Raw genomic sequence first — 18349 nt, forward strand, 5'->3', positions numbered from 1 at the left:
GCAGAGACATGATCCTTCGTCCAGCATTCCAAAAACTTCCACCTCTGTCACCATGACCTCAACAGCCAGTTTCCTGGCCCACAAGTTTTCAGGGACCCCTGGAACATGTTGCCTCCTCTGCTATGTTGCAACACTGATCATTATCTCCTGCACTCCAGACCATCATCTCCACCAGACATTGAAGACTACACCTGTGACACTGATCTCTACTCATTGGTTGCACCATCTATTTCCTCTCTGGAAGTGGTTGTAGGAGCTCAAGACACCAATTCTCCATTGGTGTGCATCTGCCATTTCTTTGAGCAGGTCCACAGGATGGCTCAAGCATTCAATCTAACCACTCTTCTGCAACCAGAGAGGCTGCTAGATCTTGTCTTTATTGTTGTAGACACAGAAGAACTGATGGCTGTACCATTACTGCTGATGCTCTTCCAAATGTCCAGCAGTTGTGGAAGGTCCTATTATCAATGACACATAAAAGAGACTGGAGAGTATGTACAGGAGAAGGACATGACTTTTCTTTTCCAGTCTGTGAGGCAAACTATATTGTCATGAAGTCAGCACAGGAAAGGTCAATGTTGGGAGCAGTCTGCACTGGTTGACAAAGAAGGATGCTGTGTGGAGGCCATAGGGAGGTGTACCTAATCATACTTAGTGCTGGGACTCTGTGTGACCAACTATCAGGCTACCACGGTGAGGTGCCTACCATTCCTGGAGAGAAGATGGGATCTCTGTGTGACCACCTGCTACAGCAACAGAGGGAACTCAGCAAGGAGTCATATAATGCATGTCTTCCATATCCAGATCGGCACCAAGTGGACTGGTGTGAAGACCATGATCGGTGCTGTGCTCTTATGGATTCATGCCTGCCTGTGGGTACCACATCAAAGACCTGTTATTAGACAGAATGAGCTCTTTAATGAAAATGTGCATACACAACCCACTCACCTTTCTCTCTTCAGTGTCATACTCAAGTCTCCATTTTTCTCTATTGAAATGGTATTGAAAATTTTGTTCTCTATACCTAGGTCAGGTTCAGCTAAGGTTGAAGTCAATCAAAAGGACCCTCCTTTGGTTTCTCAGGCCACAGGTAGACTGAGGAAATTGATGGGAGTTCTTCCCATATACACTGAATGCCAGGGAAGAATAGTGTTTCCTTCCCAAATGCTTACAGCTATGAAATCTCCCCAATGACAGGCTCCACATAGGTGCAGAACCCATATGTGTGAATCCCAGGTGGCTGGTTGAATAACAGTTACAGGTAAGCAACCTGCCTTTTTCTCTTGTCAATCTTGATCTGCAGTTGAATTTCGAAGACAGGAGATTGGTTACTCATGTTTTTCTTTACCAGTAAGTGGACATGGGGACATAGTAAAAGTGCTCAAATTTGGAAGGTAAACAACATTTTACCCTTCTGTCCTTAATTGCCCCCTTGTTCCTTGTATGCTATATTAATTTCTTTGTACTGGAACACTATTAATACTTGTGGATGTGAAATGGCTTCATCAAGAACATGTTTAAGAACATCTAGGAGGGTTCAGAAAAATATGTATCCAAAACAGCTTGCAGCAGCTTCATTCAGTTCAAATACATATCTGTTCATCTAGGCTCTCAAATGCCTTCTAGGCAATTAGAGCAAGGTGACCAACTAATGTAACAGTTAGTTGCCTAGAAAAGCCAATTCATTTTGTAGTTAAGGTCAGCAAAGCACCCTTGCACATAAAGCAAGTCTTGAAATCTGAAGAAGTATTTGAGGTACACCAAGGCAGCGGGTGGATTTTTGACTTGCACTCCTCTTGGGCCTGTGGAAATAGCAATGCAGTTGCCTGAATCTCAGCTAGAATTTAACAAGCATGAAAATGATCAGCTACGCAATACAGCGGCATCTTTCAGCAGCCTTATAAGCAATTGGCTTATATGGTAGAGCCATTAAGGATCTCATTCTATTAACACATAACCCGCAATGGAAATCTGTTCTGATGATGCCAGCCACTTGGAGAGAGACCAGTCACCCCCAAGGAAGAAAAGGACAGAAAGCATACTTGTAGTAAAATAAAACCTATTGCTGGTAAAGGTGCAATCAGCTGCATCACACAGATGCACAGGCTTCAAGAAATCTAATCGCCAATTTGTTTACAAGTGACTAGTGCACAGTCTAATTTATTGTTGCTGTTACTCTGATACAACCAAGAGCTTTTTGGCAAATGTTACATGCTTAGTGATACAGTACAGAAATGATTAAATGGGGCACAGAAGCAAAGTATATTCAAGCTGCAAAAGATTTGGCTATCTGGATACCAAGCTTCATGCTGGAAAACGCCAAAGCACTGTAAAGGCATTCAGAGCACGCCTGGATTCTAGGCACTTTTCTCAATGGAACTCTGCTCATTTTGTCTGTATGGTGCCCATCATATGAAGCTATGTCTACTTCTGAAGGTGCACATGCACAGTTATGGGACAATGGTTAATGAATTCAAAATGATGCAAGTCGCACAAGTGGGCTGTTAGGTATACTGTTGCTTAACATGTCATTAAGTGTTGTACTCTGGATATTTTCATATTTGGATATTTTAGTGATCCCCCCCCCCCGCTCCAGACCAAACAGTACAGTTTTCTCTGGCTAAATTACAAAGTGCAACACATTTTTGTGTTCTCTAGTTTTCCATATATATATATATGAAAAATCAAGTGTAAGTATGTTTCACTAAAGACCAAGACCAGGATCATCCACACTTGTATTCCCTATCACTATATATGGGTGTGAAACCTGGACAGTGAAGAAAGCTGAGAAGAAAATGACTGAAGCATTCAAAACATGGTGCTGTGGGAGAGCTTTGTGAATAACCTGGACCTTGATCAAAGCAAGCCAGAAAAACTAATGAAACTGAAACTGCTGTCCTTTTGGAACATCATGAAAACTCAAGACTCATTGCAGAGGATAAAAATGCTAGGGAAAGTTGGAGGCAAAAGAAGTAAAGGGAGGCTAAATATTGAGGTAAAGGAAGCCACAGGCTTGAGCTCACAAAAGTATGGCTGTCAAGTGCAGGCCATTTTGGAGGGAATGCATTGACAGGTGCACCATATCAAAGACAACTCAATGGCACCTACCATTCACTGTAAAGCATTCCATCCAACATATGATGGAAATACATCTTACCTGAGTATTTTAGTGAATGAACAAAGAAGGAATTAGAATTACCACTTTTAAAATAAGGCAATTTTCACTAAAATACATTCCTTCTCTTGTTGTGTTTCAAGGTTATAGGCTTTGTGTATAATTTACCACTTGGTGTCACTGTTCTTCACAAAATATCTCACATTTAAGCTCAAATTAATATTAAAATGCATCTTTCATTTGTCTCTAGAATTTGATATTAAACATAAGGGAAAACAGAATGAAAATTAAACTTGGTCATTTCAGGAATTAAGCATATCATGTAGAAATGAAAGAATGCAGTTGACCTTTTAAACAACTTCTTGCTGACAAGTTTCATGTGACTGTTGGTTGCATATATAAACATACTTGTTTGGATTGACTTTTTTCTGTGGTATTAGCAAGGTTTATCTTTGATATAATGTTTAAGAGCTGCTCTTAGTGTTTGTTGTAAGCCTGTTCAGAAAGGACCAGTGAGACATAAATATTTTTAGACTCATTTTAGAGTCATCTTTATTGACATTATTAATTATTTAATAAAATATACAGAAGTGCTTGGTATGCAAGTTTAGGTAATAACTCACTGATATTTGGCTACTGCTTAAGACAAAGTCACGGCTCTTTCTTTGTTGTATGTGAATCTTGCATACTTTTCTTTCTCCAACTGAACACTGACACTTCTTAGGGGAAGAAGCTTGATATTTGTTTGGACCATTCAAGAATCCATCCTAATCCACCCAGTCACACCAACACAGGATAATAAAAGGCAGTCACTCCATCATGCCTTCTTTTTGATAGACAAGGCTTGTTTGAAAAGTGAATGAGATCTGTCTTCGTTCTCATTTTCTGCTTGAGATGATGGGGATAGAATGAAATTTTCATCATGCCTAGCCTTTGGGAAGTCCTTCAGATGTAATGCGAGTTGTTGTTGCACTCAGCTATTGCAGGCAGAAGATGCTGCACTGTCAGTAAACTGCAACTCTACTGTAGTTTTACAGTTTTCAAAGCAGCACAGGAAAGAAGAGGAGGCTTTCCTTTCCAAGATGTTATTTGTTTTTTGGTGCCAGGCCAAGACCTTTTTATTTAAACAATATTTTAATTGTTGATTGTATTTATTGATTTTATTCTATGCCAGGATGTTCCCAGATTTTTAATGTAAATGTATAGTTATTTATTTGTTTGGAAGCCGCCCCGAGGCTTTTGCGAAGGGGGCAGCATATAAATGTGTCAAATAAATACATGTGGTTGGGAACTGATCCCCAAAGTAAGCATTTCTCCTCTGGGGACCAGAAGGCGCTTTGGGACCAATGGTGTCTGTGCACGGGTTTAGAAAAATATGAAGTGGGCAAGCCTGGTTGAAGAGGCTGTGTTGTCCAACCATTGGGTCATGCTTGTCCTTGTAAGTGTCCCTGCTGTTTCTTGTGATACCTGTAGCTGTTTCTCATGGTATCTTTTCTTCTTCTTCCTGGGCAGTGTGGAAGCACCTGGAAAGGGTCTATGTCTTTTGGAGTGCGGTGTTCTTTTTATCTTTCTGCTCCCAGGAAGCTTTCACTTGCAGTCTTGAAAATATGTAGGCCACAAATAATTACATTGTTTTAATATTTTGATCATTTTAAATATTTTTGTATTCATACCCAAGTTGTCACTGGGGAAAATTCCCCAGCACCCCTCCTTAGTAGTAGTTAAGCTACTGACTGAAGTTATAAATTGCATCAGTGGTAATGCATTCAACTGGAAAGTTACTTCAACCAATTTATTTAAACATGATGCACTCCTGCTCGTTCTTGTGTGCCAATAGGACCCACAGTTAGTGTGTTAGGGAGATAGTACTGCCTGTAGGAACTGTTCCCAGAATTCAGCTTCCAAGGTTGAAAACTCAGACTCTAAATCTAGACTGGAACAAGATGCAAGGTTAGAATCTTTAGCTGAAATGCCAAGGTCAGAAAGCTTTGAAATAAGCCAAGCAGGTGGTGAGAAGCAGCTCACCTCTGATAAGGGGAAAGACACTATGGAATGGGAAGGGATATAACTAAAATGGTTCCTTTGTTTGATGGCAGGTCAAGAAGGCTAGCCAATGAAGTAATGTGCAAGCTTCAACCCCAGTCTGGCTCACAAGTAGTGGGGACCTCCTTGAAGGTGTAGCTTAACTCCCTTTTCTGGGGAAGCGAGGAAGGGGATTCAGTTTGGAAGCAGCTTCTAGCATAAAGCAGTACCTTTTCTTGCTAAAGACTTTTACATTACCCTCTTTGTATCACATAGTCAATGGTGGCTGTCCCACTTTAGCATAATAGATTGTAATTAGAAATATCTCCTCTTGATATGTAGGATAGGGAAATCCTTACGAATTCACAACACTGCCTAAGGCAAGCCTCAGAGCATTTGTTTCCTGGTCAGGAGAGCTACCTCGGGTGGGCTCCTCTAGTTTGCTCCATTCTGGAAAGAAGCATTTCTAGCTCCATGTTGCACAAGTGGTGAAAGCCTAGAATGCTCAACATCAAAGAACAGTGAACTATAGTTTTTTGATTTTGTTTTTTAAGAATCTGTTTTGAGGTTGCCAAGGAGAAGAGGAAGTATTGTATTTCCCTGTACTGTTCAAAATTAGTCTTTCTAAATTGTTAATAAAGAATGATTGCTTGCTTTAGGGGAATTGGTCCGTAGTCAGCCTTCTAGGGTACTAAATTCATTTTAGACAGCGTTTTAATGGATTGTTGTAAACTACCCAGAAATTTTCTTCTGTTGGATGGTATGGAAATTAAATATGTTTGTATAATTAAGAAATCAACTTTGTTAAAAAATGGACAAAATGTCAGTCAAATTTTCATAAGTGTAGTGTTACATTCATTCATTTAATTTTTTCCTATGCTGTCCATTACTTAAAAGACTCTGGACAGTTCCTGTTCTTACAAGGAACAGAAAACCAAGAACAAAACTGTAACACAACACCCAGTACATTGCATCTAAAATAGTAGTAAAAACAAGGATAAAAACAATTGATCATTAAAATACTGAGGGAATAACAAGATCTTCACCTGACACTGAAAAGAATAGAGTGATGGCACCAGGCCAACCTCCCTGGGGAGCGTGTTCCACAGTCGGGGCGCTGCCACTGAAAGGGCCCTTCTCCAAGTAACTACCCTCCTAATTTCCTTCAAGGAGGGTTCCTGCAGAAGGGCCTCTGCCTCCGATCTCAGGGGGGTGGGCTGGCACATAGGGAAGAAGGCGCTCCTTCAGGTATCCAGGACCCAAGCTGTTTAGAGCCTTATAGGAATGTCTCTCTTCAACTATTTAGATTGCAGTGGGATTTAGTTATACTTACATTGGTCCTGTTGAAATCAATGGAGCAAGTAAATCGCATCACTGTTTCAATGGGTCTGTATAGCATCATTAAGGCTGCATTCAACCCATTATTGTTTGCCTTTTCTTTCAGTGAACAAATGAATTTTAATTTATACCCCAATATTCTAAAGCTTGTTCCTCTTTAAGTGCAATGTGATTTTGAAAGGAATGCGTTGAATTTTTAAAACTTCAGTAGGAATGTGTTTCTTTCTTTGTCTGCAGTACCAACACACCTCAATGCAGCGATGGGTAACATGTGGCCCTCCAGATATTGTCAGACCGCAGCTCCCATCATACCTCACCACTGAGTTTGATAGCTAGGGATGATGAGAGTTTCAGTCCAATAGCATCTGGGTGGCTGCATGCCTCTGAACTGACCTCAACGTTTCTAAAAATCATATAAATGTAACGTTCCTGTGCTCATAAAGTTCTGGTTTTTGGGGAGTTCTAGATGTTAAACACCATATAACTTTCTACAATGATTGTCCATATTGCCTTGTAGAATCCTGCCTTTCCACCCACTGTCCTGGCAACAAACACTATCTTGCAAATACTATATTTATGTATATAATGATCTTCAGGAGATCTGTGGCTGTAGTTGAACTTTTCTTTCTAATCTTACACTTATTTTCCAGTAATTTTTCTAATGGACTATACTCTTTGGTAGTAACTCCTCTCTTTTTAAACAGGTCCTGATTGTTCTTTGAATGTTCCTTCCATGGAATCATATTGGATTCTACCTAATGTAAAACCATTTAGTCCATCTGTAAGCCGGGCTTCTCATAAGGCAATTCTGCATGGAAAGTTTATGTGGGTGATTGGTGGATATGCATTTAATTATAGTACATTCCAGATGGTACTAAAGTAAGTCATTTCTTTCTCTCTCCTGTTATTATTTTTATGTGAATTAGTTGTTATCTGTTGTGGGGGAGGGAGAGGGTTTGAGGGAAGAAACTAAAGCAAATTGGGATGCATAATCTCACTCAGGAAATCTGATGGTAGATTGGCCTTCCATACACAACATCCCATACGGTCCCCTAACCCTAACCTGCAGAGTTTTGGATGAGTGGCTTCTGTGGAAGAGGATAAGATGAAACCTCCACAGCATGGTTTGAACCCATTCATAGAAGTTGCAATACAAGACTAACACTCTTTTTTCAAATCTCTGGCGCATTTGGAGTTACTTCAGACAAAACCAGAGTGACAGGTGCAGTCATGGTAGGCAGGCATCTGGCTCTCAGCAGCATTTAATTAAAAATGCTGATTTATAACTACAAAGGATAAAGGTAAATAGATAAAATGTGGCTTTAAATGGAAGGTTTTATTTCTGAGAGAAAGAATTGAAATTATACAGTGAATACAATGGTGTCAACGCAATGTACTAATAATACAGTGAATAAACAAAAAAGTTTGTTTTCAAGAACAGATAATCTTTCTCACCTGATAAACTTTATTTTTACCTTTTTAGCTATAATTTGGAAAGCAGCATCTGGAATGTAGTCCCTGTATCCAAAGGACCTCTTCAGCGATATGGACACACTATTGCTTTATATCAGGTTTGGCTCATTTAAGCTAATATTTAACATAACAAAGTTTGCAATGTTACTACTATATCATATAATGAAATCATGACAGCCAGGCTTTCACAGTGCTTTGTTTACACTGTTAAGACTAGTTACACTTCTGATATGGTTCACTTCTGTCCAAGCATCTTCCTAAGCTAATTCTTTAATGTGCTATTTCTATGGAAGAGGAGAACTTCATTTCCAAGTTTCCCACACCTCAGAATTCTGAGTAAATAATTATTTTCCCCATTGCGTATTATACCACCATACCATAAAACAAGCATGTTGTTAAGACAAACTTCTGTAATTGGAGGCTGCAATCCTATCTTACTTTGGAGTAAGACTTAATGAATTCAGTGAGATACTCATAGCTGAAAGTGATTCTCCCTGCATGGTAATGGGTTTTTGTGCATGAATCATCCTTAAGAATTTTCTTTTCCTTTCAGAAAAGCACATACTCAAATATGAGGTATGCATGCAAGCCAGAATATTTTAATATATATTGCAATTAGCACTAGATCCTTCCTGTTGTTCTCCTCCCTTGCAATTGTAATTACACAAGGGGAGAGTGGGGAAAAGGATGATGGAGCCACCAAGAATGCCACCAAGATACTGTACATGGTGATAATTCATCCTCATTCGTATCAGATTTAGAAGTGCTTCAGTTTGTCTGCATTGCTCCCATTAGCTGGTACTTTCAACAACATTGCAGTAAATTCAGCTGACTAAATATTACAGAGCAGCCTTTCCTAAGCTGGTGCCGTCAATATGCTTTGGAGTTCAGTCAGTCCCAGATAACATAGCTAATGGTCAGGAATACTCAGAGTTATAGTAGCTGGAGGGAATGAGTCTGGAATAGATGAATAGCTTTAATCCTGGGAGTAGCTTATTCCTGCACGCCTAAGAAAAAGCTACTTGCCTTGTCTCGTCCTTCCTTCAAATAAATCTAAAATATTTTGATTGGCATGCTTATTTGTACATGAAATCTGTAAATGAGTCACTAGAAATGTACTGCTGAATGTGTGTTTCAGGTATCTTAACTTCCTATTTCAGGGTGCCCCAAGAAATGAAATGTTAATACTTTGGATGTATTATAAAGCATGCTATTTGAGTTAAATGCTGGGGTTACGCATTTGTGTGTAATGTGCTGTCCTGCTGAACATTTCTCTTTGTGCTTTATAGCCTTTTATGAATGGTACTTTTCATGTAACCAAGTCACACACCTAATAAAACATTATAAATATGGTCTACAAATAGTTGGCCACTGAAATATGGATGGTTTTATTTTTAGAAGTATTTATAGTAGAACAATTGTTCTCATTTAATTTTACAAAAAAACACAAAAAGTAGAAAGTAATTTGAGGATATGAAGTCGTTTAAAAACAAAGGTATGTTTATATTTTCTGGTTCACAGTATAAATAGAAATGTCCATTATGAACAAGGAGGTCAGAGGCTGACCTTGATGGTCTATTTATCCTACAGATTTGTGCTGCATGCTAGGAACCCCATCTCTGAAAAGTTGTTTGATACTCAGCTTTGACAGTTTTGATCACCTGCTGGAAGAGGAAGATATAAAAGAGTACCTAAAATCAGTTTACCACCCCCCTCAGCAGGTGAATTAGTACTGTCAAAATTGCAGTACCAACTTTCTGTTTGGTATTCATAGGATGGAGGCATGTGATGCCTGTGCCCCTGGTACTGGATTCAGGTTTTTTAAGTGTCAGGATCCTTTTGCACATATGGATCATTGTTCTGTTTCTGATCCATATGTAGATCAGGATATGGATAGATTTTTACACACGTTCAATGTATTTTTAACATTAAGCACTTTATGAAGATGCCAGTATTCCTTCTTCAGTTAAAGTTGAAATACTGCATTACTGCCCAGCAAAAATAAATTATCAGTGTCTTGATATGCATTATCTCATGTGTCTAGCATTCCTAATTATGTTCAATTAGGATTATGTCCCATTGATTTTTAAAATTGTTTTTCAGTGAGGCTTTCAAGTAAGTGTCCTTAGGATTTGATCTCATTGGGGATTATTTCCATGTAAGCATACAGAGGACTATTAGATTTTGCTTAATGCTTTTATAAAACAAAGGAGAATATAAAATAAACCATTGTTTGCCGCAGTGCTTGGATTGTGACACCCAGGAGTTTTAAAGTGTTCTCCCGTGATTTTGTTGATTTAAGGCATACTACTTAACTGTAATTTTCTCTCTGTTTCAATAAAGAACAATCTACTAAAATATTATTTTATCTTAGCAATGCTGTGGATTAGGTTGTAATGGGTGTCTCTATTAGTGGACTCAGGGCTAAACTTGGCCCTATATTTGAATATCAGGCAAATCATTCTAGAACATAGGAAGAATAATTATAGGACAGGATAAGGAAGAGAAGTGGGACAATTATTTATAAAATAGTTTTTAACTCATTTTTGAACCTGCAGAGATTCATGCCATTGTTTTGGTTTAGCTGGTAATAATATGCAAGGATAACCGATCTTCTTAAGTGACAGTTTGTTTAAAAACATTTTGGCTGTGATCCCAAACTACTGTTGCAGCAAAAACAACATTTATTTCAATGCGAGTTGCCTGTTTGGTGCTTTGTGATTCAGAGTGTTACTTCTAGTCATGTGCTATTCATCAGAACAAGGTCTACTGAGCACAGTGGAAGGAAGAGAAAATTATCTAATTGATAATTTTGTCTCCCTGTATTAATTTGGTGTCTCCATGGAGTTTCCACACAATGATTTTGAGAGTCACTGACATTCTGAAAAACTCATGCTGTTCTTGCTGTTCTTCCTAAACCTTTCCCATTGTTGAAGGAAAGCAAGTCATACAAGGTCAAATGATTTCTTAGGCAAGTCTTAGTTGAATATCATTTATAAATATTTAGGTGTTTTACTCTTTGCAGTTTTAAAAAAGGAAATGCAAATATGTCATGCTTTCAGATGAAATTCAGAGAAGAGTATTTGAACAGAATTGTTTCTATGAAAAAATAAAATGATTAAAATTGTCCAAGTTATCAAGACGGAGGCTTTGCAGTGAGAAATAGGGAGGAAGTATTTTAAAAGACAATAACAAGAAGAAAATTGCACAATAATCTGTAGGTGTTAGCATGTGTTGGAGCAAACTATACTATCATGTATAAAGGGGCTTGTGAGATAAAGTGGGTGATTTAGCTGATACAGAATGTTCACTGAGAGACGATGCTAGCTTTAGAATGTTCATGATAGCCCAATCTGTGAGATAAATAAAATTGTAATTTTGATTTATGGAAGGGAGCCAGATGAGGCCTGTCACTGTGAAACACTGAGGATTTGAAAGCTTAGGTTCAAGAGGTCTCCGGAGAGGGACATTGATCAAATGTCTGGCTGATGCAGTCCAGTACTGTCTGACAACATGCAAAGACAAAAGAAGAAACATCTGCCACTTTGTACACTAAGATTATTCTAGCTATAGATCCTAGGAATTAAACTTCAGACTTCATGTATGCAAACCGTGTGTTCTGTGTCTAAATTATAGCCTTGCCTTCAGAGCAGCCAGTGAACTTAAATCTAGGAACCTGAGGGAAGGTATGAAAGAACTTGTGGAAATGGGATGATAGTGGAAAAGAGGCCTTCTGAAGACAGGATGATTTGGATAATCTTGGCACTAAGCAGGTGTGAGGGTACAAGAATGCACCGCAGAAAGGCAAGCTGAATGGCTGGCTGAAAATTGGGGTTGCAGAATGCAGTAACAGCAAAACTGAAAAGCAGAGGGCTGGGAGAACAGCAGGTGATGGAGACATCACAGAATAAAAGAAACTGGCCAAACAGAATGTGGGCTTGAGGCCAGAAAAGGATAGATTCAAATTGCAGGAAGGGTCTACAAGCAAGAGAAGATGGACTACTGTAGGGATGTATAGATTGACAGGACTTATCATTTGAATCTCCTGCTTGCTTAAAAGGAAATTCCTCAAGCCATGCCTTTTTGCTATCATTGGGTCAGGATCTGGGCAGCTTTAGGGCTCCTCCTGCTGGGCTAAGCAACAGAATAACAGCCCTGGTAGTTGCAGGGTTAGTTCCAGTCTCTGCTGCAGCTGCCATGTCCTTCATGAGCATCATCTGGGAGCCCTGGAGGGAGAGCTATTTTAGAACTAACTCTTTCCTCCAGAAGCTGGTTCAGTAGGACTGGTGTCCCATCTTTTACTGTGTATGGATCTTGCCTGGTTTTAATTCTGGCCTGTTTGGTATTGTAACTTGGAAGTATGATTTGGACTGGTGATAGTACTCTGGCCTTGTACCACCTTGCCCTCTTGCTTGGGTCCTGGTACATTTAATTGTTAGCTGGCTGCCCATGCCCTGGAACCTTTCATATTGATGCATTTTTACAAGGAGAATTATACCTGGTAAAATTCTTAGTTCTGTGCAAGTGGTAGGGGGAAAATGACTTTTTTTGGATCTGACCCTGGAAATACTAAAAGGGTAGAAACTTCTGAATGACAGTGTTGTGGTGGAATTTTCAGCCGGGGTGTTCAGAGATGAAAACAGAGACTCTACACTGGATTACTTCATTCAGGTCCTCTCTCAGTAGTGTGTGAGAAAATAATGAGACTGGGCATTAACTAGCCTTCCCCACCATGGCAGTAGTAGCAACTTTTAGAGGATCAGAACTGTGCCCACAGGTGAAGTTGGTGAGGCAGGTAAAGAAATCTTCTCTTCCCTTTTCAGAACTAGAGCCTGCAGTTGTGTCACCACACTTATGTAGTAAAGAATTGTTATAGAAGGTTTGGATTTAAGAAGATAAGTGTCACCCCATTTATGGAATTGGTTTCCCAGAGATGTGCACCAAGTGCCTTTTTTGTATATATTTTGGCACCAAGTTAAGATGTTTTTATTTGCAGAACAATTTAATTGTTGACTATTTTAGGTTTGAATTTAAATTTTGACTTATGTTTTAATTAGTAATTTTGGTATTTTAATTGGGATCTTTTATTTATCCAGTCTGTGATGTTAATGTATGTTATTACCTGATTGATGCTCCTGTTGTGATGGGGATGTCTTATTGTTTATTGGTAAAGATGTTTTGCTTGGTTTGTTATGTTGCTTTTATGCTTCATTATGGTTTTATTATGTAAACTGACCAGAGAGCCAAAAGGCTAGTGCGATGGTATATAAAAGTGCTAAATAAATAAATAAAATAATAGACCAATAATATGGTTATTGGCAGGCAATTAAGGGAACTATTACTTGCAAGGTCTGAAACCTGTGTAATCATACACTGCAGCTGGCAAATCTATAAAAGGTTTCCTTGCACTGCTCAGCTATATGGTTCTTTGTGGTAGTTGCACTGTGTTTCTGCTCCAGTCTTGCCCAGACTCTTGCCTTCTCCTGGTTTTGTTCTTACTTCTGGTTTGCCAGGTATTGGAAGCATGTCTTTTCTTGACTATGCCTGCACCACAGGTTCTGCCATGCCTTGTCAGTGTCTGACCTTTGCCTGTTCCCAATTCTGCCTTTGCTTCTGGCCCCACTGTGCCTTTTGGTATCTGACCTTGCTTGTGCCTGGTCTCGCCTTTATCTGCAGACCTACCAGGCCTTACCAGGTAACTGCCCCTCACTTGTTTCTCATGCTGTCTTTATGTCTGACCTTACTGCATCATGCTAAGAACCTTCATTCACCCTTATCGCCCTCTAATCTTAAGTCTGGGTCTGGATGCCATAGACACCTGCTGCCTAAGTCTGGGACTGGATGTCATCAAACATGTTTGGTTCTCTGGGACTGCCTGGTTTATCTCTGGGTCTGTTGGTGTCAGCATTTCAGCTGTGGATTCCAGCCATTTCTCTACTTATTAATCAGAATCTGAGACAACAACCTTTGGAGGCTGTATTGTAGGACCTAGACCCACTCTGCCAACATCTAGTGCCAATTAGTTTGAGCAGGCTTTCTTATCATGATGGTGTGGTATAAAACTTTGAAGTATTGAAACTGTATTGAATTTCTTTTTGCTTAAAGAAAATTCACTTCATCACAAATATAAAAAGTAAACAGGAATATTCTTTTGTATTTCAGTATAAAAATGGTGATGAAGTGAAGGTTTGGAGCAAAATAATGCCTTCCTTCAGTGTCCTGTGTGAAAATCTAATTCCTTCATGCCATTCCTCTATTTTCTGCATCTACCTTGCAGTCTTACATCAGACCTTTCTTCTGCCCCAGATACTGGTCCCCACAAATATTTTAACTCAAACACCATTCGTAATTTCTTGTTCCTAATTACCGTCCTGAAATCTTCAGTGAATGTACTCTGTATTGCGTCACCTGTCATCTCTGTCTTTGTTTCTATCCTCAACATCAGTCTCTTCCCGTATGCATGCATGCACTTTCCTTCTCTACTTCCCTGGGTGATGAACTCTTCATGGCAAGGATTCAATTCCCCAAGCACAATACAAGATTGTACCCATGTTCCTCAAGGGTAAATAGTAAATTATTTATTCTTTTGTATTTATAGATCATGCATAAGCTTCTAAGGCTATGAAGCTTCTAGAATGGACATGAGCTCCCCTGAAATTTGTGGCTTATGCAAAATTAAGTTCCTGAGCCAGTATTTGGGGGTTCTTTTTCCAGAAAGTCCATACATATTACTTTATGTATATACTATCTACTCATTGTATGGTTTGGGAAAATATGGAAATGTTAACAAGTTTGTTTCAGTCACATCACACAAGAATGAAAGAGGAATGAAGATATGAATAGAAAACAAATTGATTCTTCCAGAGAGGTACAATTGTATGCCTTTTGAGTCAAGCTTTAGCAATTACCGTATTTTTCGCTCTATAAGACGCACCTGGCCATAAGATGCACCTAGTTTTTAGAGGAGGAAAACAAGAAAAAAATATTCTGAATCAAATGGTTTACTAAACTATTTAATAAACTATAACAGAATACAGTAATACCGTATTTCAACCTTGTAAAGTGAACAGCAGTCAACAGTGGCATTAAGAACCATCATCACTGTCATTAACAAAAGAGACTTTAAAGTTTGAGTACTCTTCTAGTTTTCCTTGAACCCATAGAACTCATCATCACTAGAGTCAGAATGTATGAAGCTCTGTTGCTCACAATCACTGACATCACTTTCTTAGTCAGTAGTGGAATTATTGAAGGAATCCACAATCTACACCAGTTATACAAGAGCTGCTGCAGACAATTCAATAACAAATCTAAAAAAGCCAGTAATGTCCACGCTGCCCTACTAGTAAATAATAGAAAAAAACTTCTGACAAAAAATGAGATATTGTACAGTAAATCAAACACACAGTGGACTAAGTAGCCTTTGAAGAATAAACTTCATACATGAAGGTAATGCTGTTCAAATATCCACTGATCCTAAAAAAAATGTGTCTGATCAACTAACAGATAACTGATCCATGGAAAGCTTCCTGATAATCACAGGCACATTCCCCATCACTTCCCCATGGGCTTCGTTAAAATGGGCCTCATTTGCCATTTAAAAACACAAACCAACCTGTGATTAACAGCTCTCGCCTGCACTGGAGGAGGGGGGCGGAGCAGGGCGCGCCGAGCGTGTGCTGGCCAGGTGGTGCCACATGGGGCTGGCAGCATGCTGGCGGTGGTCTTCTGGGTATGGCGGCGGCAGCGGCAGCAGGTCTTCCGGGGCGGTGGGCCTGAGCAGTCCATCTCTTTGTGTAGCCGGCGGGTTAAAGGCCATGGCTCCTCCTCCTCTGCACGCCTCCCCCTGAGCGGCACAGCTCTCACCTGCGGCGGAGGGGGGGGGCGGAGCAGGGTGCACTGAGTGCGTGCCGGCCAGGTGGTGGCACATGGTGCAGGTGGCTGGCAGCATCCTGGGCGTTGGGCACGCCCACATTCGCTCTATAAGACACACAGACATTTCCCCTTACTTTTGAGGGGGGAAAAGGTGTGTCTTACAGAGCAAAAAATACGGTACCTTTCCATCTAGATCGACTTGTCAGTTTATTAAGCAACCTTTTCCTTTGAGTCAGATAATATAACACTGACTAATCTCGCCTTACTTTGGAAAATATAGGGCAAGTTAAGCTAAAAGATCGGCATATCTTTCACAACTGTTTTCTATTTTTATTCAAACTCCCAATAATTCACTTGAAATCAGCCAACAGTTCTAATACTTGCACATCTACAAAGAATTTTCCTACCCAAATTGTTTGCATTATAGTTATACTTCCTTATCTGATTAATTAAAACAAGAAGTACATGCTTTGATTTTTCTTTATATGGTGATAGCCATCTTTTGAATTTGGACTTTTTTATGCAGTCTATAAAAACTGCTCCAAAGTATCAAGGCAAGCCCAAAACAGGAGGAGCAGCTAATGTTTACTTAAAAGAGTAGCAGTTCATTCTGTTTCTAGTTTCAAGCCTTTTAACATGTTGTGTTTTGAATAAATGACCCAAAGGCATAATCATATACATGAAAATTCTATAAATCTATACACTGAAAAGAAAGAAGCACTGGGGTGAAGGAATTTATTCCAAAGTAGGAACAACACTGCAGCTCATTCATGTGTTTGTCTTATCCTGGAATGTATTATATATGTAATTTAAATGTTTTCTTTTATGAGGAAGGCTGCAATTTAAACTTGCTCTTTAGGCAGGAGTGACTGGGAGAATCTGCTTCCAAGATGCCACAAGTAAAAACATTGAGTTTTGGATATTAGGAGAGCTAGTATAATCACAATGTTCATTTCTGTTAATTACTGAAGTACTTAACAGATAGGTTTAAGTAATAAACACCCAAGCATTTTAGTTAAATATGTTTAGGTCATTTATTAGGAACTGCATTTCATTAAAGGAAGACTCTTTTGAGACTAGGAAATAGAATTTGACAGGTATGGACATTATGTACTGATTGGGAGCAGAACAAAACATGAGAAAAAACAATAGATTGGTGTGCAAGGAAAATGACAGGTGCTTGTGTGGAGACAGGAGTAAGTTTGTAGTTTTTGAAGGAAGCACTGGAAATGTTTTATTCTGAAGGATCATATGATTGTAGGGAAGGTATATTCTCATTTGTTAGATGCACTTAAATCAGTCCAGTTGATATTAACATTGGAAGAAGAATGATAGTGTATTTAGCCAAGTATTCTGGGGGAAACTGAACTGTATTCACTCTTTGTATACAATGCTGAAATGCCACATAAATTGCAAATATTCTGTAAGCCAGGTTAAATTCCATTTTATGTATGCCAGCAATACAACATTTCCAGAGTTTATTATGCTTTTGGTTTTGTACTGTAACAGAAGTTTACCCTTATCTCATGCTTGTTTTTTCTTTTCCTTTAAAATAGGATGACATTTACATGTATGGAGGCAAAATTGAAACAAATACTGGGAATGTCACTGATGAATTATGGATTTTCAACATACCCAGTCAGACTTGGAGCACCAGAACTCCTGCTGTGCTTGTTCATGGTCAGCAATATGCAGTTGAGGGTCATTCTGCACACATAGTGGAACTGGATAACAGGGAAGTTGTCATGGTCGTGATCTTTGGTTACTCTGTGATATATGGTTACACGAGCAGTGTGCAAGAATACTATATCAGTAAGTTCTCCTTAATTAATCCACTTTGTGCTTATGAATGGAGACCATTTTTATGATGTTAATGGGAGTGGGGAAGATTGAGAGAAAGGAAATAACCGAACATTATTGGCCTAATAATAAGGGCCTTTGATCCCTTAGTACTGAACTGAAGAAATTTCCTCTTAATAAGCTCATATCAATGGGAAATCCTGAAGGAAGAAGTATGAATAAATTTACCACTATTTCTTCAAAAGCATGATGAGGGGAAATAAAGACCATCTGGGGAAGGGGGAAGCTGCACATCTCACCTACAGGGATGTACATAAGTTGACCTTTATATTCCAAGAATGGAAATATGGGTCTTAGTTCTTCATGTACTTTGTAAAATTATCTGAATGAAGCAATCTGGAAAAGATCTTAATGTAGTGGCTCAGCAGATTACCAAGAAATGCAGGGAGAGAAAGTGGAAGTAACTTGCATTTCTTTGGTGATGTTCAAAGTATGATATTACTTGGACTGTGGAAAATGTTTGCCCAAAAAGGGAATCCTTGTGCTAAAGACGCATTCCATTAAAACCATTAATAATACCAAATCCATCCCATCTTTCTGCAGCATGTGCCCAGCATATTTGATATTAAAATGCTTCATCTAAACCCAAAATGTCACACAATTGGCTGCAGCTGACATGGAATATCTGATTTTTTTTTGTTGAGATTTCCTAGGCCTTGATGAGAA

The 18349-nt window shown here is 39.1% G+C and overlaps 1 protein-coding gene across 4 annotated transcripts in view; it reads left to right on the top strand.

The window, feature by feature from the left end:
* The window catches only part of ATRNL1 (attractin like 1), a 619481-nt gene that overhangs the window by 78093 nt on the left and 523039 nt on the right, over positions 1-18349 (top strand). For all 4 annotated transcript variants that reach the window (XR_006415620.1, XM_044439583.1, XM_044439591.1 and 1 more), the window contains exons 6-8: positions 7180-7354; positions 7959-8046; positions 17380-17635. Coding sequence is in view for 3 of the 4 variants with exons in the window: in XM_044439583.1 (XP_044295518.1) it covers positions 7180-7354; positions 7959-8046; positions 17380-17635 (519 nt within the window). In the remaining variant the exon portion in view is untranslated. The remainder of the gene's footprint in view (positions 1-7179; positions 7355-7958; positions 8047-17379; positions 17636-18349) is intronic.

Source organism: Varanus komodoensis, unplaced genomic scaffold (assembly GCF_004798865.1).
Source record: "Varanus komodoensis strain SLA01 unplaced genomic scaffold, ASM479886v1 scaffold1, whole genome shotgun sequence".
NCBI classification, from domain to species: Eukaryota; Metazoa; Chordata; class Lepidosauria; order Squamata; family Varanidae; genus Varanus; species Varanus komodoensis.